The sequence below is a fragment of the Pollicipes pollicipes genome, unplaced genomic scaffold, assembly GCF_011947565.3.
Source record: "Pollicipes pollicipes isolate AB1234 unplaced genomic scaffold, Ppol_2.1 Scaffold_7261;HRSCAF=8764_pilon_pilon_pilon, whole genome shotgun sequence".
Classification (NCBI taxonomy): Eukaryota; Metazoa; Arthropoda; class Thecostraca; order Pollicipedomorpha; family Pollicipedidae; genus Pollicipes; species Pollicipes pollicipes.
In genome coordinates, this window is record NW_023597054.1 from 41,325,352 (window position 1) to 41,347,806 (window position 22,455).

The 22,455-nt window shown below is 56.2% G+C and overlaps 2 protein-coding genes across 4 annotated transcripts; both read right to left on the reverse strand.

The window, feature by feature from the left end:
* Positions 1-29: 29 nt before the first annotated feature.
* Tssk (Testis-specific serine/threonine kinase) lies at positions 30-1,572 on the reverse strand. Its single transcript, XM_037237632.1, has 2 exons — positions 1,023-1,572; positions 30-840 (listed from the first exon to the last, which is right to left on the reverse strand). The coding sequence occupies exons 1-2, from the start codon at positions 1,296-1,298 to the stop codon at positions 265-267; spliced, it is 852 nt and encodes a 283-aa protein (XP_037093527.1). The 5' UTR covers positions 1,299-1,572; the 3' UTR covers positions 30-264.
* A 4,325-nt stretch (positions 1,573-5,897) lies between these two features.
* Positions 5,898-18,323, reverse strand: LOC119112329 (cilia- and flagella-associated protein 251). Of its 3 annotated transcripts, XM_037236456.1 has the most exons (6): positions 18,256-18,323; positions 10,727-10,812; positions 10,188-10,256; positions 9,620-9,805; positions 8,402-8,593; positions 5,898-7,973 (listed from the first exon to the last, which is right to left on the reverse strand). In XM_037236456.1, exons 2-6 carry the CDS (start codon positions 10,779-10,781, stop codon positions 6,334-6,336), a joined length of 2,142 nt encoding a protein of 713 aa, XP_037092351.1. In that variant the 5' UTR covers positions 10,782-10,812; positions 18,256-18,323; the 3' UTR covers positions 5,898-6,333. The 3 variants fall into 3 exon arrangements, with proteins under 3 accessions (XP_037092351.1, XP_037092352.1, XP_037092353.1); XM_037236457.1 differs by lacking the exon at positions 9,620-9,805; XM_037236458.1 differs by lacking the exons at positions 8,402-8,593; positions 9,620-9,805.
* Positions 18,324-22,455: the final 4,132 nt, after the last annotated feature.

A 22,455-nucleotide genomic window follows, 5' to 3' on the forward strand; every position in this document is an offset into this window, starting at 1 on the left:
GGCTATTAACTCTGTTGGATATGCGCATCTTGCGTCATCAGTATTTGATACAGCACTTGAAAGTGGCACGGGGTCGGGGTGACAAACCGGATTGTCCATCCGCCGGATACCGGCTCCAGTCCATCAAAAAGGGACGTAGTCGACTGCACGCACACACGAATGCAACTGGAGAGTACAGTTGATGTAGAAAGCAACCTTGCATGATCGGGATAGTGACAATGCGAAGTTTTGCTGGTGCGAGGAGCTGGCTCGGCCGCCAGCGCGCTAGGACCTGTTGAACCACTCGCACTGCTGCACCTGGTCAGCCGTCACGCGCTTGGTCAGATCGGGCTCTATCATCTTCGAAATCATGGATTTCAGGTCTGGTGACATCTTGTCTTTGACTTTGCTTCTGAAAGACCAGTTTCGATTCAGCTGGTCGCGCAGCATTTTGTTGAGGTTACTGTCGTCGAAAGGCATGGAGGCGTTGACCATGATGTAGATGACGACGCCCATGGACCATACGTCGGCCATTTTGGGATTGTAGGGCGTGCCCTTGACCACCTCTGGCGCCGCGTACGCCGCCGAGCCGCAGTACGTGTGACTGAGCACTCGTTTACCTTCCTCGTCCACCACGTACCGGGCAAAACCCAGGTCGGCGATCTTGATATTGTGATTTTTGGTGATGAGCACGTTCTCGCACTTGAGGTCACGGTGACAAATGTTGAGGTCATGCATATAGATAAGGCCGCTGATCATTTGCTGCACCCATGCTCGTGTTCTCGGCTCAGGAATGACTCCATTTTTCTGTATATACTCGAGAAGGTCTCCGCCTTCGGCGCACTGCATGAAGATGTACACCTGGAAGTGGGTAATCAGCGGTTACATGCAATAAATCGATTGATTAGTCAATTGGTATGCTCCACACCTTTTATATGAACACACGAACCTGCCAGAATGATGGCTGTTTTGTCAATCGTTGCAACGCACAGCGTAATATTGCCCCTCCTCGCTGCCCATCCCCACCCCCCACGCCCACTGACCTTCATGTTTCTCTCCAGTATGCTGTGCACCCGTATAATGTGGGGATGGTCCATTTTTGGAATGATATCCAACTCTCTCGGGAAAAACTTAACCAGAAAATCTTTAGGGGCAACGTTTTTGTCCACGATTTTGCAGGCCAGCTTTTCGACCTTGTCTCCTGATCTGTATTCGGCAACACGAACTTTGGCATACGATCCCTGTCCCAATTTCTTGCCCAAAGAGTAACCTCTTGACTCGAGGGCATTGTCCTCCGAAGATTTTTCGGTCACTGACATGGCTTGTCGTAAAAAGTATTGGCAATTTGCTTGAACGTGTCAAAGCACGACTTTAAGTCATTGGTTTGTTGTCGAAAAAATCACGTCATGCCGGCTTCTCACACGCCACGACGCGGGTAAAGCTCAGTGTTCCGACAATCCATCCGAGTTTAGAGCGATTTGTATTTCCGGGACAATTGAAAATGACTTGTGTGAAAACAACTAATTTTTTGAAGTGCTTGCAATTGTGTAATTTACCGTTCACCTAAAGGGTTTGTCAAGAATGATTTCTTGTGCGCACAATGAATATTATATTGAACTCGAACTTGACACGCGTTGTTTTGAACACTAGTCCTCCGTCTCTGCCGTGACATACCTTTGGCAAGTCAGTGCGATCCAGCATTGATTGGAGTTAGAATCCAAGCATATCGATTGCCACAGCAGATGATTAATTAAATTGCAGCTAAGTTTTCGAATAAAGTGAGTTCGTTTCCCCAATGGAGTGAAAGCCGTTTTCGAGTTTCTAGACCGATGCTCGAGTGGCGGCGCTTCTCTGAAATAACTTTCGGCTTTTCTTAACCAGATTACAGAACCCACTTCAGCATTTTTTAAAAGGTGTTCATGATCTTAAGTCGTAATAAAACTTGGTTTGCTGCGATACATTTCATCGCATTTGATATCCTAAGCCTATCTAGATATCCAATTGTCTAAATTTGCACTAAACTTTCATGGGAATGCGCATATCTCTTCACCCTCGCCCGGGTGGCCGGCTGAATACCCTTCGCTCGGATGAGGTCTCAGTGTGACCCCTTGAGATCTCAGTATCTGAGAGAGCTAGAAACCAAATTTACGGCGTGCGTTGGCCTGTACGTGAACTCACTTGTGTCCAAATTTGGGGGTTCTTAGGTCAAGTAAGGCCAAACAATGTCGAACTCAAGATTGGTGTCCAAAGTGCCCCCAGAACCTAGATACCTGTACTATGCAAAAGGTCACTGGTGCCTATTTAAGGTCAGTGACTTTGTTTGACCTTTCGCTTGTCATGGTGACCAAACTCACATAAAACTACTTTAAGTTTTGCTTTTGAATAAGCGTTGAAGAATACGACCAGATTACGACCATCATGACATTAGGCCAGGCCCGCGTCTTTCCAGCTGGCAGGAGATTTATGTTAAACCATAGATCGATGTTTACGGACCCCCACAATCTGGCTGAAAATTGCTAGGGCTGCTCAAACTTTACCAACGCATCTCAAAACCCGAAAAGCTATGTTGGGCACGGAAGACTTCCTCACGTATTTTTGGTTAAAGTTCAAGGTCAATCAGAGCGTTTCCTTTCGGATGAGTTCAAAATTTGCGTTTTAATAGATCATAACCTAAGGGCTTGCAAACTTGGAAAAAGAAGGTTAACATACAAATGTAGACAGAAGCGAGTAGCATACACCGATGCTCTGCAGGTACTTACTCCGGCGGGCACAGGGCCTGGGCTGTGATTTTGCTCTGCCGCGCAGGGCATGGCAAGAGGCAAACGCAAAGAGCGAAACTAAGGTAGAAACCATATGATAGCAATTGCGGCGATGGCGGGAGTACGTCTTACGTTAGGAATTAGTCAAAGACACCTAGTTGTTAGGTAACAAGAGATGCGCGATTGGGAAACGGTTTTTGTTCAAACTTAAACGCAACGCAACGGACCATCACTACAACTCACTACACCGCACTACACCCGACGCTGCCAGCAACAGCAAAAACACACACACGGACAATCATTGCTTCTCTCGCAGCGTCTCGCGCTGCTAACTCCAGCCGCGGCGGCGGCGGCGCAGCAGCCGCAGACAGCGCGGCACGACGGCGGGAAGCGCAGCCGTGGAAAAACACCATATCAGGCCGGGTCACGGCCGCAGACCGCGCGAGAGTTAACTGTGGCCAGACAGTGTCAAAACTGGAGCGAGGCTGAGAACAATCTCCAGCGCACCAACGAGCCCACCAGCTTCTCACAGCAAGATAATCGGAATATGTTCAGTATGCTCAAAGTCTAGCGCGCAAAAGACGTCGCGCTTGGGAAAGGATGGCGATCAGGAACAGGGATGCGTGGCTCGCACGACCATACGAATGCTGTGTCCACGTTTGCGTGCAGTGTCCGTAAGCAGGACAAACCTCTGCGGTTCGTGGCTCCGCTAAGCCTGCTATAGCATTACCATACAACACATCCACCACATCTAGGCAACGCACCAAAAGGTCCTTCAAGCTCCAGTCCCATATTTCGGGCAGCATCACGCAAGGTATCACTACGCATCGAACATGGTGCTCCGGCGGCCTCGCAGCCCTGGCAGAACGTCGGGGAGTCTGAACCAGGGCTGAGCGGGGAAGGGGGAGGTGTTATGTCATGGAATGAAGCGGAACTTCCTCATAGTGTACGCCTGTCGCATTATGGTTATCAGGCCAGAGTAACAGGTACTTGGTAGAACAGAGTTCAGTACAAAAATTGCAGTATGAAAGTAGAAATACACTAAATGTGCAATGCAGGCTAGATTTCTAGTTTATACAAAACACTCGGCAGCCGGATATGGAAAGTAACGTGGCGCAGGTGCCATAACAGTAAATGTCTTCAAAATGTTAATGCATGTTGTGTCCAGACTTTTTCAAGAAGCTCTGTGCACGTGCACGTGTGCACGTGTGCAAGTGCACGTATTTGCTGATAGCAAACAGTTTAGCACATTCCATAGGGAACTGGTGGAAAGGCCTTACAAGCGCCCCGCCTCGATTAGGCAATCTTGTCATGGATGCAAGGAGTTACCGATTAAGCTTCTCAGACCACTAGACACGCCACGAAAGCCAGAAAATTCGCGGCGATTTTCGTACCGTGCACGAAAAGCTTGAGCCCGTTCGCCGCGTGAATTTGGCTTCTCTCGACAAAAAAGGGTCAGCGGATCACCTCAAGACAATTAAACAACCTTTCGTTTAGTGCCGGGCTCATAAGAATTAGCCTGATATGATTCTGTTCACAGTTCTCTGAAAAGGCAGGCCTTTAAGACGTGAACCCCATGGGCTAGTAGGAAAACCACGCCGTAGAGCGGTTATGCTATCACTGTACTTGGGTGAGAGCTGGGATGAGGCTGCTCTGCGGAGGGCGGCGTTGAGCGCTCCGCCTCAACAGCCGCGGCCGTAGCCTCCCTGTCGACCGGGCAGGCTTTTGGAACACGTTTTTGTTGTCAAAACACGTGCAGTGGACACTTCATAGGCTACTGGATTTTTGGATGCGACTGCAAGACATGCCAGAGAGGTTTTTTTAAGATACCATAAAGAAAGTGTTCTACATTTATATCCGGTTTTCACCTCAAACAGCCATCCTGAAGACCTTTGGGTGCACTTCATAACCTTGCCCTTCTTAAGGCATAAAGCTCTCTTGCTTCTGAGCTACGCGCCTGCGAAAATGAGAAGAGTGTTTTTAGAAGAGTATTTCAACGTCACGTCGGCATTTATGACGTCATAAAAACGTCATTCAAATCTTGCCATTCCATAGGTCATGTGGCGATCAAGGCTGGGAAAAGATAATGGTCGGGTCGTTTATATCTAGTGCACGTGCGCACGATTTCCAGATCTAACGACCGTCATTTGGCTCTCAATCCATGATGTGCAAGGTGCGATGACGTCATCAAACAATGACGTATCGAGGAGCACATCAACTAAACAGAGAAATTGTGTTGCCTACAACAGTCTTTTCTGCTTATGAGCATGCCTCAAGTTATAAGTGAACTTGTTTCATCATATCTGATGCTTGCTTCAATACCTTCAAATGTGAAACACTTCTTTTAAGGGGAGCTTCGCCAATGACAATCAGATGGCCTTTTGCGCCGATCGAGAACCCCCTTGGTCGATATGGGTGTGTATGTCGGTCAGGCATCGCCAGCACCGAAGAGTCGGTTCCGTTTCGGTACGGGCCGGGGAGCCCACTTCCCAATTAGGTATAAAGCCGATGCCAGCGATTAACCCTGGTCGGGGCCCTGTATCTGTCATGGGCCCACAGGTCCGAATAGAGTGTCCTGTGTTTGCAAGGGACCCCAAGCCGACCTAGAGCAGTGTTTGATGAGACCCAAAGAGGGACCCGAGCGACCCACCGGATCCGACGATCAAGAGCCCGGCTGGAGGACATAAGGGCACGAAGAACTGGCTGTAGGTGACATAAATAATCGCGGCCCGCAGGGTCATGACCTAAAATATCAGCCAGAGATCCTCTTGCACCATGTGAGGGCTTCTAAGACAGTGCAGGCGTCTAAGTCGGCCAGAAACCACAAACACCGAACAGTTGCCCCTCCTGCAAGTCTGAACCCTGGAGGCCAATTTCCCAAGCAGGAGCAAGGCCCGCGGGCGACTATTTACATTGGTCTGGGTTCTTGAAACAATGGTCGCAGCGCCTGTGTCAGTCATGGGCCCACAGTGCCTAACAGGAAGTCATATGGAGGTTAGTGGCCGCGAGCCCGCAAAACCGGCGGGGTCTGCTTGTTTTTATAAGAACAAGTAGAAATTCCATCGGAAAGTCAAGTTAAACTCAAATCGCTAATGATGTCAAGCGGTCGCAGTTGATAAACGGCCACGTCTGCCCTGATGTGTCCACATCATACACTGCTTCATGGTAGACCTTTATTTGTCGTGATCAGCTCGCGGTACAACAGCCGATGGCCGCCGGTTTTTTCGACGAGGCTGAACCGGACAGCGGGTCGACAGAGCCGGCGGCTCGAAAGCTGTGTCGACGGTCACTCGCTCAGACAACACCTGACGCCGGGGCCAACATGTCCGATGGCAGGCGCAGCTGCTTGGGCAAACTGCCGTCATCAGACGAGCTTAGGTCACTGCGCCAGGGGTCAACCTGAGCAATTCTCACCAGAAGTGATGAGCATGACGTCACTAAAAGCACGGCTATGCGACACAATATAAATATCGGACTCAACCGGCAAACGAGCTCTTCGATCAGGCTTGCGAGGGTCATCAGCGGACGCCAGCAGACCACCAATCACCGCACGGACCGACTAATGCCACGGTTTCGCGCTGGGCCGGCGGGCGGCTCACAGAGCGAGAGCGTCGAAAGACGGCGGCGCGCTGTCGCCGGAGCCGCTGACGTCGGGTGAGCTGCCGCTGCCCTCCGGCTCGGCCTCGCCCCGGGATGTCAGTCCCGACAGCAGCTGCTCGGATTTCAGGGTGTCGCTTTCCGCCGGCTGCGGGGCAGTCGACGCCTCCTCTGCGGGTTTGAGCTGCAGCGGCAGACTGGCGGCCGCTCCCGAGCCCTCCACCTCGTACAGCGACGCCTCGTCCGCCGCCGGCTCTCCCAGCGTCAGTGCCTCGCTGGCCGAGCCCTCGAAGGCGTCCGTAGCCTCTTCCAGCACCTCGCTGGCCGAGCCCTCGGTCTCGTCCGCCGCCGGCTCTCCCAGCAGCAGCGGCTCGTTGGCCGAGCCCTCGAAAGCGTCCGTCGCTCCTTCCAATATCTCGGTAGCCGAACCCTCGGTCTCGTCCGCCGCAAGCTCTCCCAGCGTCAGCGCCTCGCTGGCAGAGCCCTCGAAAGAATCCGTAGCCTCTCCCAGCACCTCGGTGGCCGAGCCCTCAGTCTCGTCTGCCGTGAGCTCTCCCAGCAGCAGTGGCTCGCTGGCCGAACCCTCGAAAGCGTCCGTAGCCTCTCCCAGCACGTCGCTGGCCGAACCCTCGGTCTCGTCCGCCGTAAGCTCTCCCAGCAGCAGCGACTCGCTGGCCGAACCTTCGAAAGCGTCCGTAGCCTCTCCCAGCACTTCGCTGGCGGAGCCCTCGGTCTCGTCCGCCGCCAGCTCTCCCAGCGTCAGCGGCTCGCTGGCCGAACCCTCGAAAGCGTCCGTAGCTTCTCCCAGCACCTCGCTGGCCGAACCCTCGTCCTCGTCCGCCGCAATTTCTTCCAGCAGCAGTGGCTCGCTGGCCGAACCCTCGAAAGCGTCCGTCGCCTCTCCCAGCACCTCGCTAGCCGAGCCCTCGGTCTCGTCCGCCGCCAGCTCTCCCAGTGTTAGCGCCTCGCTGGCCGAGCCCTCGGCCTCGTTCGCCTCCAGCTGGCCAGAGCCTTCGGTGCTCAGCAGCAGCGGCTCGCTGGCTGGGAAGTCGAAGTTGACGATGCCAGAGCCGTCGGCGCCGTCCTCGTCCGGGCGGCCGCTGCCCTCTGTCAGGTCGGCCGGCGTCAGTTGCAGCGCCGCGGCGAAGGTGTTGTCGGCTTCCAGGCCGAGACTGGGCTCCTGGCCGGCCTCCGCCGCCTCTGGCTCGGCCTCCAGTCCGCTGCTTTCGGCGGGCTCGGCCAGCTCCAGGTGCTCGTCAGTCGTCGGACCATTCTCCGACTCGTCCGTGTCCGGGATGAGATTTTCGGCGGCGCTCTCTTCGGCGGGGACGCTGGCGGGCTTCTCGGCCTTGTCACTCTCCTCCTCCTCCTCCTCCTCTTCCTCCTTCTCTTCTTTGTTCTCATTTTGTTCGTCGATATTCTTATCTTCTGTGGGCTCGTCTTCATCAGTGGCCTTCTCCGCCTCGGGAGCGCTCGCTTCGTCGGTGTTCTGCTGCTCTTCGGACGCCTCCTCGGCGGCGGTCTCCTCACCCGCTTCCGTGGCAGTGACCGTGTCGACCTCGGGGGCAGCGGTCTGCTCGGATGCGCTGACGGTGCTCTCCGCTGGGTAGGGCTCGGCGGGCCCCTGGGGGAACTTGCCTGCAAAACAAGGAACGACGAGTCAGGACCGCAGAGGCTCGCGCGGATACTCGTCACAACATCCTCGTGACGGCCATGGACTGTGATCGGCGGTGATGTGTGTGCCGCGAGCGTGATGAACCCACCGAACCGCCGGCCGCGTGCGAGAACCCTCGATGGAGGCCGATCGGTTCTTCGCGGAGGACCGGTTCGTCACGCGGCGCGACCGTGTGCCGCTCTGGCGGAGTTTCGACCGGGCGGCCGCGACGCTGGCCTCCCAACTAACGCCCGGGTGTGGGCGAGGCGAAGGGAGTCTGCGGCGCCTGTGTGCCAGCAGAGCTCCGGCGGTGTGGACGCTCGGTCAGCAGCCGGCCGGGTGACGCCGACGCCGGCCGGTGCTCGCGGCCCGGTCTGGGCTGGGCGCTGGAGCTGGCCCCGCGTCCACTAACCGAGCGCCGGGCAGTGGTCGTAGCTGGGGCAGCAGCGGCCGGCCACGGTCCGCGGCGCACAGTCGTCGCGGGTGAAGCAGCGCAGCGTCGTGGTGCGCACCAGGCCGTCGATGCAGTAGCGGATGATGCACGGCTCGGCTGGGTCCTCGATCCGGCTGCCGTCCTCGAACGTCTCGCCGCCGAACTGACACGCTGAAACAGAGCCGGCCGGCGGCGGGCCGCGGCTCAGACTCGCCACTCCTGCCGCCGGCGGTGCGACGGTGTTGCCGCCCGGCGGTGGAGTGGACAACGACCGACCGGTGGCCGGCCGGAGATCCGAGGGCTGGCGTGGTGGAGGCGATCTGAACTGGCGTCGGGGACCAGGCTACCAAATGTAAATGAGTGGTTTTACGGTGGTCATGACACCTTTTGTCTTTTCAGTGGCGACAATTCGAGATAGATGAGTGCTTTACTGCGTAGTGCTTCCGTATGGCGCAAGTGACTGTCTCAGTGCGATCTTCCTGTATCAACCGATCAAACGTGTCAAGTGCGCGACGCTAAGCTAGCTTCCATCGTATTTGTCTCTAGTTAGATGCCATTCGAACATGTCTGATGGGCACCGGGGATATGCAGACAGTCTGCAGCCTCTACCAACCCGAAGCCCTGGAGAGTTGTGACTTCTGTCACACTGCCGAAACCCATGATAATTCATTTTAAGCACCTCAAGATCGCCGAAGGCCACATGCTATTCCATCCAATCGCAAGCATCGTTGGTGTGCGATGGGCCAGGAGTCTGGCGCACGAGGGCTTCAGCAGTCCTCAAGATCTTGCTCGAGCACATGCAGAACCGAAGAGCTTTGTGTGGCATGCGACTGCGGCCAGACGTCTCCCAGCCGGCAGCTGGAGAGGATGTGGTTTGAAGCCTTGCCTTGTGGAGCATTCACTTTGCATTTGCATTCACCTTGCACCATGAGTGCCCGGTCGGCAGCCTTGCCGTCCTGTCATCCCATGCGGAGGGATCCCATGGCCTTTCACCAGGCGGAGTGGTCGGACCGGTTCGACCCAGGAGGCCAGCCGGCAGCCCGCCAGCCGAGCCGCTCCCAGCGCCGGGACAGGCAGCACCGTCTCCATGCACGTCAGCCGCGCCATCTACCGGACCGCAGCGATGACGTCTGCCGGGCGCGGAGTAGCGCCACCTATCCGTTCGACGTTGGAAGGACGCGGACGGCTGCTACTCACGGCACTGGTATTGCGGGCAGCAGGTGGCGCTCGAGCCGCTCCGCTGACAGCCGGTGGTGTTGGCGCGCTGCTCGCACTGGATCGCGCTGCACGCGAAGCCCGGCGGCTGGCAGACGCACAGCTCGCAGCCGGAGGCCGTCGGCACCGGCGCGCCCCGCTCGTACACCACGCCGTCGACGACGCACACTGCAAGCTGGCGCCGGCGCCGTGCCGGGTGCGTCGGTACGGACCGGGGGCGCAGCGGGTGTGTGGCTGCAGACCGCGGACGCAGCGGGGAATGTGGCTGCAGACCGCGGGCGCAGCGGGGAATGTGGCTGCAAACCGCGGTCGCAACGGGGTGTGTGGCTGCAGACCGGGGTGAGCAACACGTCGGTCCATGCGGTCGCTGATTAGCGCCGACTTCGCGACTGTGCTCAGGAGTGTCTCCAGGCATGAAAGGATGGCGAATGCTGAGAAGGATTTTTGTTGCGGGGATGCAATTCACAGTTATGTGTATGCTGTAGCTTGCATGCATTATTCACACGGAAATTTCGCTTCTCCTTTAGCCCCTGCCACTGCTTTTTCTCACCTTCGCCGCTGCTGGCCTCGGAGTTATCCTCAGTTTCGGCAGTCTCCCTGACCTGGCGGTCCATTGGCACTGCAAAAGCACATCATAACAGGTTAAACATTGGCCAGGAAAGCAGCTACTAACCGTTGAGGCACCCTTCAAGCGTCTGGAAGCATGTCTGTGGCTTAAATCCAGTTGGTGCTTACGTAGGACTGCCCCTCTCCACCCATCCACCCCGCTCCACGTCGTGCCTATCTTCGCTCGACAGAAAAAAAGATGTTACCGGATATATAATGTCATTCCTTCTGAAACAGAGCCACCCCAGCCAAGTGCGGATAGGCAGCTGACTGCCGTGATAACGACTGGGAAACAAGCCAAAGCCTTGGCCGTCTTACTCGCAACAGCGAATGCATGTGAACATCGCATGAAACGTAGCAGCATACGTTATACTGTTTCAGTGGACGAACGATGCAGGTAGCCTGCCATTTAGATGCGATGCATGACATTGAATAAGTTCTGCCGCTGCGATAGGCAACGTTAAGTGTCTGGCATGTTCTTACGAGCGAACGCTGTGGCGGCCAGGACCAGGACGAGCATCACTTTAACGGGAGCCATGACTTGTCTGGTGAGACTTGTCCGACGTCAGCTGAAACAGACAGGAAGCCACGGTCAGGCGGCCGCTCAGGTCAGGGGAGCGACCAATGCGTGGCGCGTGCTGATTCCGCCCCGCTGACTCAAGCCCTGACACTTTTGCAACTGCGGCATTGTCGAGGTGCAACAGGTTTATGAGTGCCATTCACCCCTGGCAAAATGTTTCGCGCATTCTGTGGGGCTTGATGTAAGTAGAGAAGGCTCAAGTGTGTGGCATTTTGGCGTGATGATTTATTTCACCTCATTGTTGTGTTTTTTGCTCTCCCGGATCACTCTCTATCATGAATGCTGCTCGGAGCGTTGGGTGTTTCCGCAATGCATTTCAATGCTTGCTTGTTATCCTACTTCAACCATTAACTCCCGCTGTATTGAAAGCGGCTAATGGCATGAAATCTCACTCCAAAAACACTGAAATGGATGGACTATAACCGAACACATAGGAGCACCGAAGCTCCTTGTCACGGCGTTGTCTTTAGTGGGATTTCTTAGGACTTTGGCAGTGGTGGAGTGTTTGGTCACTTCATGCGAGCTTCTCCAAAGTTAAAGTTGATGTTTTGCTCTGATATCCAATGTACTGTTGTAACGGAAGCCGCTGGCTCTCTGTTTGTCTCCATTTAGTGTGGCTTGGCTTGATGAGAGCTGTTTCAGCCAGCGATTGCCATTTCAAAAACACGTGGCAGCTGACGAGCGCATTGGTGCGCCCATATGAGAGAGAGGCCTTCGTCCCCGAGCCTCACCCCGCACAGGGTCTGTGCTCCGAGGTACAGGCGAGCGCTCGGGCAGGTCTGTGCTCCGAGGTACGGAAGGGTGATCGGGCAGGTCTGTGCTCCAAGGTACGGGCGGGCGCTCGGGCGGGTCTGTGCTCCAAGGTACGGGCGGGCGCTCGGGCGGGTCTGTGCTCCGAGGTAGGGACGGACGCTCGGGCAGGTATGTGCTCCAAGGTAGGGCGGGTCTGTGCTCCGAGGTAGGGGCGAACGCTCGGGCGGGCCTGTGTTCCGGGGTGTTGGCGGGCGCTCTGGCGGTGCTCCCGACAGGGCTGCCGTTGGGCCGTCTCATGGCTGACGGCCGCAGCACGCCCCAATGAGACGGGATGCCGCGAGGATTCAGAGTGAAGCAGTAAGTTCGGGGAAACAGCGTGAATGTGTGTCTGTCTGCCCTGCGCTAGATGGTGCTAGAGCACGTCGATTAATCCCTGAGATTTTATGGTCCTGGTAGCCCCTGGAAATGCGGAAATGCTGCAGGGTCAATTGGCGTCATTAAGTTGTGCACTGCTCTAGCATTGAGCTCACGCACACCGCCGGTGCGGGAAATTTCCATCGCTTTAGGTTTAAGTGGCATAGCCGGAGGCAATGTTCGATGGAAGCAGGACTGCACAGTCTCAGCAATCTACAACAAACCCTGCGCATTAGCTTGGACATGAGCAACTTTGCACGGACGCCGACCGCTCAGGTATGTTCCGGAGGCCCACATCAGGGCCTTGAGAAAAGTTCAAGGAACCCTAGCTCCCGAAGGGTTCCGTAATTACATCGACCGGTCGAATGGTGGCGGCCGCTGCTCCGGTGGCGCCAGTCATGGGGCCGCTGTCTGAGGCGAGCACGGAGACGGAACGGAGAGAGGGAGAGAGGCCGCCAGACAGGGAGGGACGGCCGGACACAACGGACGCAGTTATTTATGGCTGGTCACCGTCTCGCCCAGGCGGGAGGGAGGGTCTTCGCGGCGGCTCAGGAGCCTGCCCGACCGGCGGCGGACCGGGCGAGGACGGCTGGACGGCCTCGGCAGGCCGACCGACGCTGCGGTCTGGACCTGCTCCTCGGCCGCGGCTGGCCAGCGGCCTCCGGCTGAGGCAGACGCCGGCTCGGCGCCGCCCCGGCCGGGCCGCGCGGCATCTGACCGGTCGTCCCGCCGGTGGATGCACCCGCGCCGCCGCGTGACGGCATGCGGAGGGCGCCGGCCGCACATCGGCGGCGGGCGCTCCTGAGGCCGCCCCACCGCCGAGGAGCGGCGCCCGGGACCCGAGCTGGGTCAGGTCACTGGCCGCCGTCACCAACTCTGTGAGATCAGACCGCGGCGGCTGCGCCTCGCTGCGGATGCGGAGGCCTCAGCGCAGGGCAGGCCGATTTTGGTGCCTGTCTCGTCCCGCCGGACGCAGAGTTTGAATTGGTGCGCTCGACCTCGGCCGACCTGACCTGCCTGCAGACGTCCCTAGCAGCCCGACCGGAATATCTTCCAGCCCGTCCGGCCGCGTCGCAGTGGGGAAACCGTGTTTGTAAACGGCTCCATTATTAGGGTGTCTGGCCCACCGCTAAGACAGCGGCCGCACAATGGCGCTATCGGGAGCGCACTGCAACAATGTCGGTCGGCGGGCGCGGTGGACAATGCCCACGGCGAGAGAAGCCCGCCGAGGCAGCAGCGTCGGCCGCCGCCAGCCGCTCCCAGCCCGCCCGAATGTGGGTCGGTCCAGTGGGGCGGACGCGTGCCGGCCGACCTGCGGACGACCCGGCGGCCCGGCCAGCACGGCGCGGCCGATTTAGAGGTGGGTGGGCCGCTCCCGCTTTGTGATGATAACGCGCCGGAACCGAGGCCGGCCGCCGGCAAGCCGGCGCGCGGCGCGGGACGTCCGCTTCGGCGCCGGGACCGATCAGGCGTGAGGCCGGTCGCCGTTTTCTCTGATTGCCACACACGCGCCGGTTACCGGTCGTGTGCACCCCCTCCGGCCGGGAGGGGAGGGGGGCTGCCGGCAGGAGCGGCGGTCGGCCGCCGGCGCCGCCGGACGTAGCTCCTGTTTCGCTGAGCGAGGCCGTCGTGCTGTGGCGGGCTCGCCCCCAGCCAGGCCTGCAGCGGGCCGGCCCGACCCGGCGACAGACCCCTCTACAAGGGCATCCTCTCACCGGGACAGCGATAGGTATCGCGTACGTCATGCACGGCGCGAGGCGTTTGCATACGGCCGAACAGACCGGTGTGGCGCGGCGCGGCGCGGCGTGCCACGTGGTCTTGCTGGCTTCACGCTGCAGGTGCGCCGATCGGGTGATCTAACGGCTGGGGGACAGACAGGCGTCGGCACGTGCTTTTGGGGACGCCTTTTGGGGACGCCTGTTCATCCGAAATGTAAGCTGATGACAAACGATTGAGGGAGCATGAAATGCACCCCAGCGGCCTTAAGTTGTGCATAGCGACTGCATCTTTTTGGAATGAAATGTTTCATCGAAGCCGCTAAGATGCTTGCCGACGATTAAAATAAACTAAAAGGGCCACAGCAATGTAATTTGGCAAGCTTACAGGCATGTACCATCGATGGTCTTCTTCACAACTCTGTCTTCACTGGAACCAACATTCAGTGGCCACCGTCTGCGTCACAGGAAGCACTGAACGGCCGATACATATAACAGCCGAGAGAGATAACTATGTGAGAATGACGCTGACCATGGCGACAACCGGCTGGACAATGACAAGTGGCTGGGAAATGCGGCAGCATTTAACTTCTATAGCTCAGGAATTCGGAGGTCAATATGCTATTTCCGCCTGTGTGTGCCGAGAAAATGCATCTGTGAATGAGCGAGCAGCACCAAAAGTCACATCATCTTTCATTCGGATGTCCATTTGAGTACGTAATTATCATCGGCACCGGGTCTGCCAATGTTCCCCAGACATTGCGAAAGGAGCCTTCCCCCAATATGCAAGGCTACACTTGCGGCTGGCGCTGTTTTCGTAACAGAGGCGGCGGAACGGGGCGCGTACCTGGTACCAGGCCGTGCCGCCGTCTGCACACCTCATGCATAGGCCAGGCTGCAGCCCATGCGGGGTGGCGACTGACCGGCACAAGGTCGCCCCAATCTCGGCACGTGGTCTGCCGGCCCGGAGGCAGGCCGGCGGCCCGTCAAGGGCCGCCGACCCTCCCGGACAGCGGGGCCGTCTGCTGGCACAGCGGCGGGCGGCTCCGCAGCCAAGAGCCGATCGACGGACCTGGTTGACTCCGGACCGCGGTGGGCGGGGAGCGGCGCAGCAGCCGGCCTCTCGGTCCGACCCGGCCGGCGGGGAGCGGCGCAGCAGCCGGCCTCTCGGTCCGACCCCGGCTGGTAGCGACGAATAGCCCGTCTATATATAAAAGTCGGTCTGACCCGCGATACAGACCTGGTCGTGATGCCGTCTGGACTTCTGCGTAAGTCCGCTCACCTGGACAGCGCGAGTACTAGCGAAACACGATGGCGCATAGCGAAAACGTGCCCGTATATTTTGTGATGCCGACATAATGCGTTCTGTGATCTGCCTGGTGGAGCTAATCAGTTGTGAGTATTTTGCTGCTTCGTTTTGGGGAAAGGGAACATGCATCAGCATTTGGGCGCCTTTACGTCACGCAGGCTGCCGTTAATTATGATGCCCGGTCGTGTAATCAACTAAAAGCCCCGTACAGTCCAGCGTGGAGTAGTCCGGACTCCACAAAAGGGTGCTCCCTGTCACCACGGAATAGCTTTGTATGTCTCAGCTAAGCTTCACCAGAGACCAGCTGATCTCCGAAAGCTGGGTGAAGCCGAAAGCTCAAAATGAACGTGGAGCCAATCGACGGCCAATCGAGTGACGTCGCCCGACGCCGGACCGCCAGTGGACGCCGATGTGGCCACTAAACAGGACCAGGCCGCGGTCGTCAGGCTGAGGGTGCCATGTCTGCCGGAGCGTGCTGCCCGTCAGCTGGGACTCAAACCGGGCACGCTGCTGCCCCGCCAGAAATCAACGATTTGCAGTGTTACCGGCTTTCCTGGGGTGTGCAGCTCTCGTTTCACGAAGCGCATGACAGTGTATACAACGAGCTAAGACTAGTGTAATGTAGCTTTTTTTGGTAAAAGCGTAAATCAGGTTGAGCACAAATTCGCAATATTTTGGTCACGGTCCCGGTCTGCTTTCAGACAGCTGCTTTCATGAAACTGAATGCACAAAATGCTCCCAATGCATGCCACGGTTTCATTTTTAATTGTGATGAGGAGTAGACTAGTTTGGATTGCTTCATTCGATCACGACAGCAGCTCTCAAACATCCCATTGCTTTGAAATACTTGATAAGTTTGATCTTTGACGGAAACAAAGTGTGCCAATGGATCCGACTAAAATCATTGCTGCTTTCATGAAGTAATAAGAGCACCTTTATGCCATTATAAGCCGACAATGCTTTTGGTACTTCCCTTGACAGAATAACACGTAAAAGTTTAGCACGTCTGAAGAGTGCTTCTTAAATGCAGACAAACTCAAAACCTGTAAATGACAATACACGTTCAAACATAAACGGCTCATCTTTTGGCAACACATCCCGATGGTCTGTATTTGAAATGATCGGGTCATTTACCTCCATAAGAGCGCGAAACACCCGCATTACAGCACGCTGTAGCTGTTCTCTGAGCTGGGCGGGCCGGCCGGCGCCTGTGTGAGCGCCAGCGGCGGCCCGGCCGGGGTCGTGGGAGGGGGTAGCGGGACTGCGGTCTGCGGGGCCGGGCCGGCCGCTGACTCGCCCCGCCGCCGGAAGGTCACGCCGGCCCCGTCTCCAGACGGCCGGGGACACGGCCTCCCGGCGAGCGGCCGGGGCTGGCCGGCTCGGCCCGTCGGCCGACCGCCGACCGCGGAGGCGTGCCGGCACCGGGACCAGGGCGTCCTCCGGGACCCCACCCCGGACCGCACCCAGCCGGGGAGACGGGAGGGGCGCGAGGTTAACGGCGGTGTGGTAGTGGCGCCTGGTTTCAAGAGCAAGATAACTTAGACCCGGGGCTCACAATTAGCATGATGGGCACCCTGGGTCCGCACCAGGGACGCATCCGCCCCCTCTATCCCCTTGCTCGCTATATCCTGCATCCTCACGACGCCCCGCTTGTCCGGGGCAGGCTGCGTGGGCCAGCCACAAGTGCCTGCTGGGGGCCCTGTCCCAGCGTTAGGTGCGCACCCTGCAGAGAGGTTCCTGTGCGAGCAAAGCCTCAGTGGATAGGTTCCCAAGTTCATGTAGTCCTGCCCGAATGTTATCCATTGTCCAGCCCCCATAGCCCTGAAATGGCCATGACTGGCCGAAGGGCTCTAATTTAGACAATCAACAACTAACACCGGGGACAAAAGGGATAACGATTCGCGCGGAGGGGGCAGGAGACGCTTGGCCTTCACATGGATGTGGTGAAAGAACAGAGTCGGTGCTTACACAAGCTTGACCAGAAACCTCGAGGATGTGGAGTGAAGAGAAAAGTTCACGGTTCAAGCGGCGTGAATAGCGAAACACGGGATTGAAGCACGTCTGACAATAATCGTTTAGAATCTGTACCACTGCGACGAAGAGGCCACGGGTTCGGTTGGCATGACCGAAGGGACCCGAAATCCAAAGTGTTGGGCATACAGAGCTATGCAGGCTGGGAACCGCTGCAGGCTGATATGTGTCAGACCAAGGGATCTAACCAATTCTCAACCACCTGTGCTGTTATTCGGGTCTGGAAGCAGGACTGCTGACATTTAAATGAATGAGACTGCTCAGTTAGGTTGCGACGTTAGCTAATGCATATGCGAATCAATTTTAGCTTCAGTCTGTTTATTTAAACATGCTGAGTCCTGCGCATTGCGGCAAAAGTGCAAGCTGAACACTACGCACCTATAGTTTAGCGGGTCGCACGAAGACAAGTTGATACCCAATATACTAGATGATACTTAGATGATACCCAATATGCGATTGAAATGGCCTGCCTAACACACACCCTGTGCAAATTGTCTGTCCGCCTACGGGAACGCATTGTTCGGTCAATAAACACATCGGCGATCCAAACGGCCTGCAAGCTGAGGTCAGGATTGGTAGCCGAGGGCTCCAATTCCCACCAGTGGACGACAATTGTCGCTCAATGAAAGTAGATACCAGACAAGAGTTTAACCAATCACGCGACGGTCAAGGCCGCTCACTTCAGGGGCGCCAAGTTGGTGGTGCATTCACGTTCAGCTGCAGCCTATCAGCGACATTTTATGCTTAACGACTGTGTACCGCCACTTCCGAGGGCTTCTCCACCCTCTGTGGCATAGCGCAGCGCATCGTGCCTCTGTCAGTCTCCAGTCGACATGTCACGTGTTTCTGTTGAAACGCCTCTGAGAACTGCCGCGGCCCGGTCTGCCGGTCCGACCGATGTCGGCTGGACAGCTCACTGGCGAGGAGGATGACTGACAGATATCTATTGACGGATGTCAGTGGGACAGCTGACGGGCAGTGGGGGGCGGATCACAGATGTCGGCTCGACAGCTAGGTGCCGGCTGACAGAACAACTCACTGGTAGCAGGGTTGGCCGATGTACGGCGACTGGGAACTCAGCGACAGTGGAGGAGATGTCCGACAGGTAGCGGGGAAAGAACTCAGCCGGCGGTGGTGGAGAGGGGCCTCGGACTGCTTGGGCAGCCGGCAGCGGAGGGAGCGCCGGACAAGTGTCGGCTCAGCAACTCACCGGTGGTGGAGGAAATGTCGCCTGCCGACTGCTGCTGCCCGCCGACCGACACCAACTGCGCCCAGGTGCAGGACCTGGTTTATAGGCCCGCCTGGGCCGCCCCAGGCTTCGGCCGCCCGCCGCTAGGTGGCCGCCCCCGGCATACAGAGATCCGCATATGCATGCGTTTCATTTGCACTCGCGATTCTGGGCTGGGAAACGGATCTCTATTGTTCATTCTAGTGGAGCGCTTATTGATGATTTCACACGCAATACTCCCGGCGTGTTGACACCGTGCGCCGAACAATGTGGATGGCACCTGCTTGCTGAACCTGACTGAAAACCAAATGCACTGCTGCGCAACTGCAACTGTGCGTTTTTCTGCAGTTGTATGCTTTCGCTACACCGGCTGACAGGCGTTTTTTCGATGAGTGGACCAACCTGAACTCTCCCCAAATTTTGATTTTGTCCTTCAACTCATGTCACATAATTATGCCACTTGGAAAAGGTTGTAATACTATTTAACGATTCACTCGACGCGATTTTGGATTGCTTGGATTTTCGACAGGTATGACGTCTAAATCTGAGAGTTGTCTCTGTTAAGTTGGAAGGGCAGAGGTGCAAATTGGAGAGGTGGTCAAGCCCGTCTAAGGGAGTACGATTTTACACCTCTGTGCTGTGCATATGACTGGGTGTTGTCTGTTAATGACTTGTTATTACTTCTAGGCATTCTAGTATATATATATATATATATATATATATATATATATATATATATATATATATATATATATATATATATACAGAATATATATATATATATATATATATATTGTGTCGTTCTCTTATTCTCTCCCTCTCACTCCCTTCCACTCCCTCTCTCTCTCTCTCTCTCTCTCTCTCTCTCTCTCTCTATCTCTCTCTCTCTCTCTCTCTCTCTCCTCTCTCTCTCTCTCCTCTCTCTCTCTCTCTCTCTCTCTCTCTCTCTCTCTCTCTCTCTCTCTCTCTCTCTCTCTCTCTCTCTCTCTCTCTCTCTCTCTCTCTCTCTCTCTCTCTCTCTCTCTCTCTCTCTCTCTCTCCTCTCTCTCTCTCTCTCTCTCTCTCTCTCTCTCTCTCTCTCTCTCTCTCTCTCTCTCTCTCTCTCTCTCTCTCTCTCTCTCTCTCTCTCTCTCTCTCTCTCTCTCTCTCTCTCTCTCTCTCTCTCTCTCTCTCTCTCTCTCTCTCTCTCTCTCTCTCTCTCTCTCTCTCTCTCTCTCTCTCTCCCCCTCTCTCTCTCTCAGAAAGAGATAGTTTTTTTTAACAATTTCGATGTTTCCTGAATGTGTGGAGCCCTTTTGTTACGGTTTGAACAGTTCAAATTTACCCAACTGACAGATAATAACCATAGGTGGTGTCCTGAGCTGTATCGTCGAACCGGCATCAGAATCTTTACTCTGCGTTTTCGCTCAATTATTCTTCGGGGACCGCAAAACTTCAACCCATCTAAGCTTCCAAACGGGTGTAGTGCGGTACCCGATGATCTTTACTTGCTGGGTGCCGGTGTCACTGCTGTATCGCTACGGCTGAGACCACCATCAGCTCCTCCTGTCGCTCTCCGAGTTACGGCTGAGACCATCATCAGCTCCTCCTGTCACGCTCCGAGTTCAGCACACAGTATGGCTGTATATCAAGGCCACGGGCGCACGCACATAACAGTCCCGGGAGCACGCGCCCTCCCCCTCTTATTAAACTTATGTAATATGTATTAATATGCACGTGGCTACATGTTGACGGTTGAAAGCTGCTAGCATGCACGTGAAAATGGTGAGATCGAGAATACGTGATGTGAGTTTGTACTTGAAAACATTTTGAGTTGTGCCACCCCCGTGAAATCCTGCGTGCGCCGCTGGCCACGTCACGTCTTAAGACTTTGTGATGTTCGTGAAGCGTGTTACTTGGAATTATACTACGCAAGCATATTACACTCGCTATCAGTCAGTCTGGGTGAGATGTGGTCGTCTCGCCAAAATGGTTCACGCCGTTGCGATTGCTGTGCAAAATTGCCGTGTAGGTAAGTGAACTTGTAAGACGTTTGGATGCGATTCAATGGTTCATAGTGTCCGCATCATTTGCTTTTAGAGCCAGCCCGTTGCTCTGGTTTTGGATAAACTTTAAATCTATATATATTTATTTCACGTCTGTATGCAATCTATGCCGCAATGGTCGTCACATCGACATGGTATGAAGGGGACATCAGCACAGCGCAGTCCGCTGAGGATGGAGATACGTATCCTTCTCTGTGCTGATCCTCACTCTGCTTTGGCTCAGCGTTGCGCCAAACCCGCCGTATCTATTTCTCGATCGTTGCACGTTAGGGAACGAAGGCGTATAGGGAAGATGTGTGAAGAAAAGCAAGAGGAGGGTACACCACCGTTTACGACCGAAGGTTTTTTACTTTGTGGAAGAAATCAAGGAAAAATACCACAATTTGCTTGAATTGCAGAACAATGTAACAAGCATCTACATATGAATTCAGAGACAGAGCAATATTGACCGCGGCTGAGAAATTCCTATGCAATCAGTGCTGCACATATGATGCAAATATCACTGCGGCTACTAATGCATGGGATCCCTCACAACGGAAGATGAGGAGAAGCGCCTCAAAACCTTAAATAAACACCAGAAATCATAACATAAATAAACACCAGAAAAGCATCGATGCTTTGGCTTTTTCGGCAAAAACATTTGACCTGTGACGGTGATCCTCTTCTGGTGCCGCATGCTGGCCAGCGTATCAGTATCCCTCCCCGATTCTGACATTTCCATTCATCTCGCCCGCCGGCGGTGGCTTTGGGCAGCATAGGCAGTGTATTCCTTCAGAGGCCGGCCAGATTGCCTGCTGTCCGCTCCCGCCAGCCTCCTCGCCGCGGCCTGCGCGCGGCGACGGTCCTCGCGCCTGTCAGCGTCACGATTGTATCTGCCGCGCGCGTCGGCGCGATGTCGGCTGCAGCGTCGACGCGAAGGGGCCCGCGGCACCGGCTGCCGCCTCCCGGCAGCGCGTAAAAACCGGCGCGAGACGGCGGTCACCTCTGGGGCCATGAGTCAGGCGACCTCCTGGCGCGGCGCCGGCGCAGCCTTGCGCCCGCTCCAAGGCCGCGGCGGGCGCCGGCGCCGGCGCGCCGCCCGCCGCGGGCGCCGCGATCGTTGACCGGGCGCCGGGCCGCCGGGCGGCGCCGCCTTTGTCTGCAGCGCCGCGGCGGCGGCAGGGGAGGCGGGCCCCTGCTCCTCCGCAGGTCCGGTGTCGCCGCCGCTTCAGCGCTGGCCTCTAATGGATGAGCCGGTGCCGACGCTCGGCGTACTCTGAATACGTGCCGTCTGTCGCGCTCGCGGCGGCCCAAGCCAGCTTTGTGGGTCGTGTCTGTGCGAGTCAGCCCCGTCCGTGGTATATGAGTAAATCGCCATGGCTCAGAAGTCGTGTCAGATGGTCTGAGTCAGACTCTGCTACCGGGTGTCTCAGTACTTCCTTCATACGCCAACCTCTCTGTCGGCCTCCTCTGAGTCCACGAACTGAATATGTGAGTCTATGAATGTGTGCCTATCAGTTCATGCGTCTTTAAGATGTCAGTACATCTATGCTTTGCGTTTTTCCCGTATGCTGCTACTGTAAGTGTGTTATGTTTGAGCCCACCCAGCCCGCCTTCACTTCCCTTGCCACCGTCTGAGACACGTGATGGCAACGAAAGGGTGTTCTGGGCTGGATGAGCACATATGGTACGGCAAGACGCAATCAAGCAATGGACGGAGGAGACACGTGGTGACAATATATGATCAGATTTACACTTTAGGTACCGGAGGGGCCTACACCGAGAGAGGTGACGGAAGGAACTGGCAGAGACAAACCGACTTGAGGAACTGAGTAAGACATTGTCGACAGAAGGAACTGACTCAGACATAACTGACATTGCAGATTGGCTCAGACGACTGCTAAGATCAGGGACAGGCGGAGGGACTGCGGAGGGACAGAGGGACAGACAGGGACTGCGGAGGGACAGACAGGGACTGCTAAGCCCAGGCGGAGGCGACAGGCGGACCTGACTACATGTCTTATTTACGGCGCCGTCTGAATCTGTCTGATATGTCGCTACTGTCTGAGCCTGGCCCGTTACCGATTACTGTCTGATCTTGTCCTGCCCCGTCACCGACTACTGTCTGGGCTACTCCTGCCGGGCGCCGTGTGCGGAA

Excerpts from the sequence above, each read along its gene's own strand:
- Tssk (XM_037237632.1), bottom strand. The coding sequence starts at position 1,298 with ATGTCAGTGACCGAAAAATCTTCGGAGGACAATGCCCTCGAGTCAAGA. Across the intron at positions 841-1,022 it reads TACTGGAGAGAAACATGAAG|GTGTACATCTTCATGCAGTG; the intron begins GTCAGTGGGCGT and ends ACCCACTTCCAG.
- LOC119112329 (XM_037236456.1), bottom strand. The coding sequence starts at position 10,781 with ATGGCTCCCGTTAAAGTGATGCTCGTCCTGGTCCTGGCCGCCACAGCG. Across the intron at positions 10,257-10,726 it reads GGCCGCCACAGCGTTCGCTC|TGCCAATGGACCGCCAGGTC; the intron begins GTAAGAACATGC and ends GTGCTTTTGCAG. Across the intron at positions 8,594-9,619 it reads CTGCCCGCAATACCAGTGCC|CGTGTCAGTTCGGCGGCGAG; the intron begins GTGAGTAGCAGC and ends GCTCTGTTTCAG.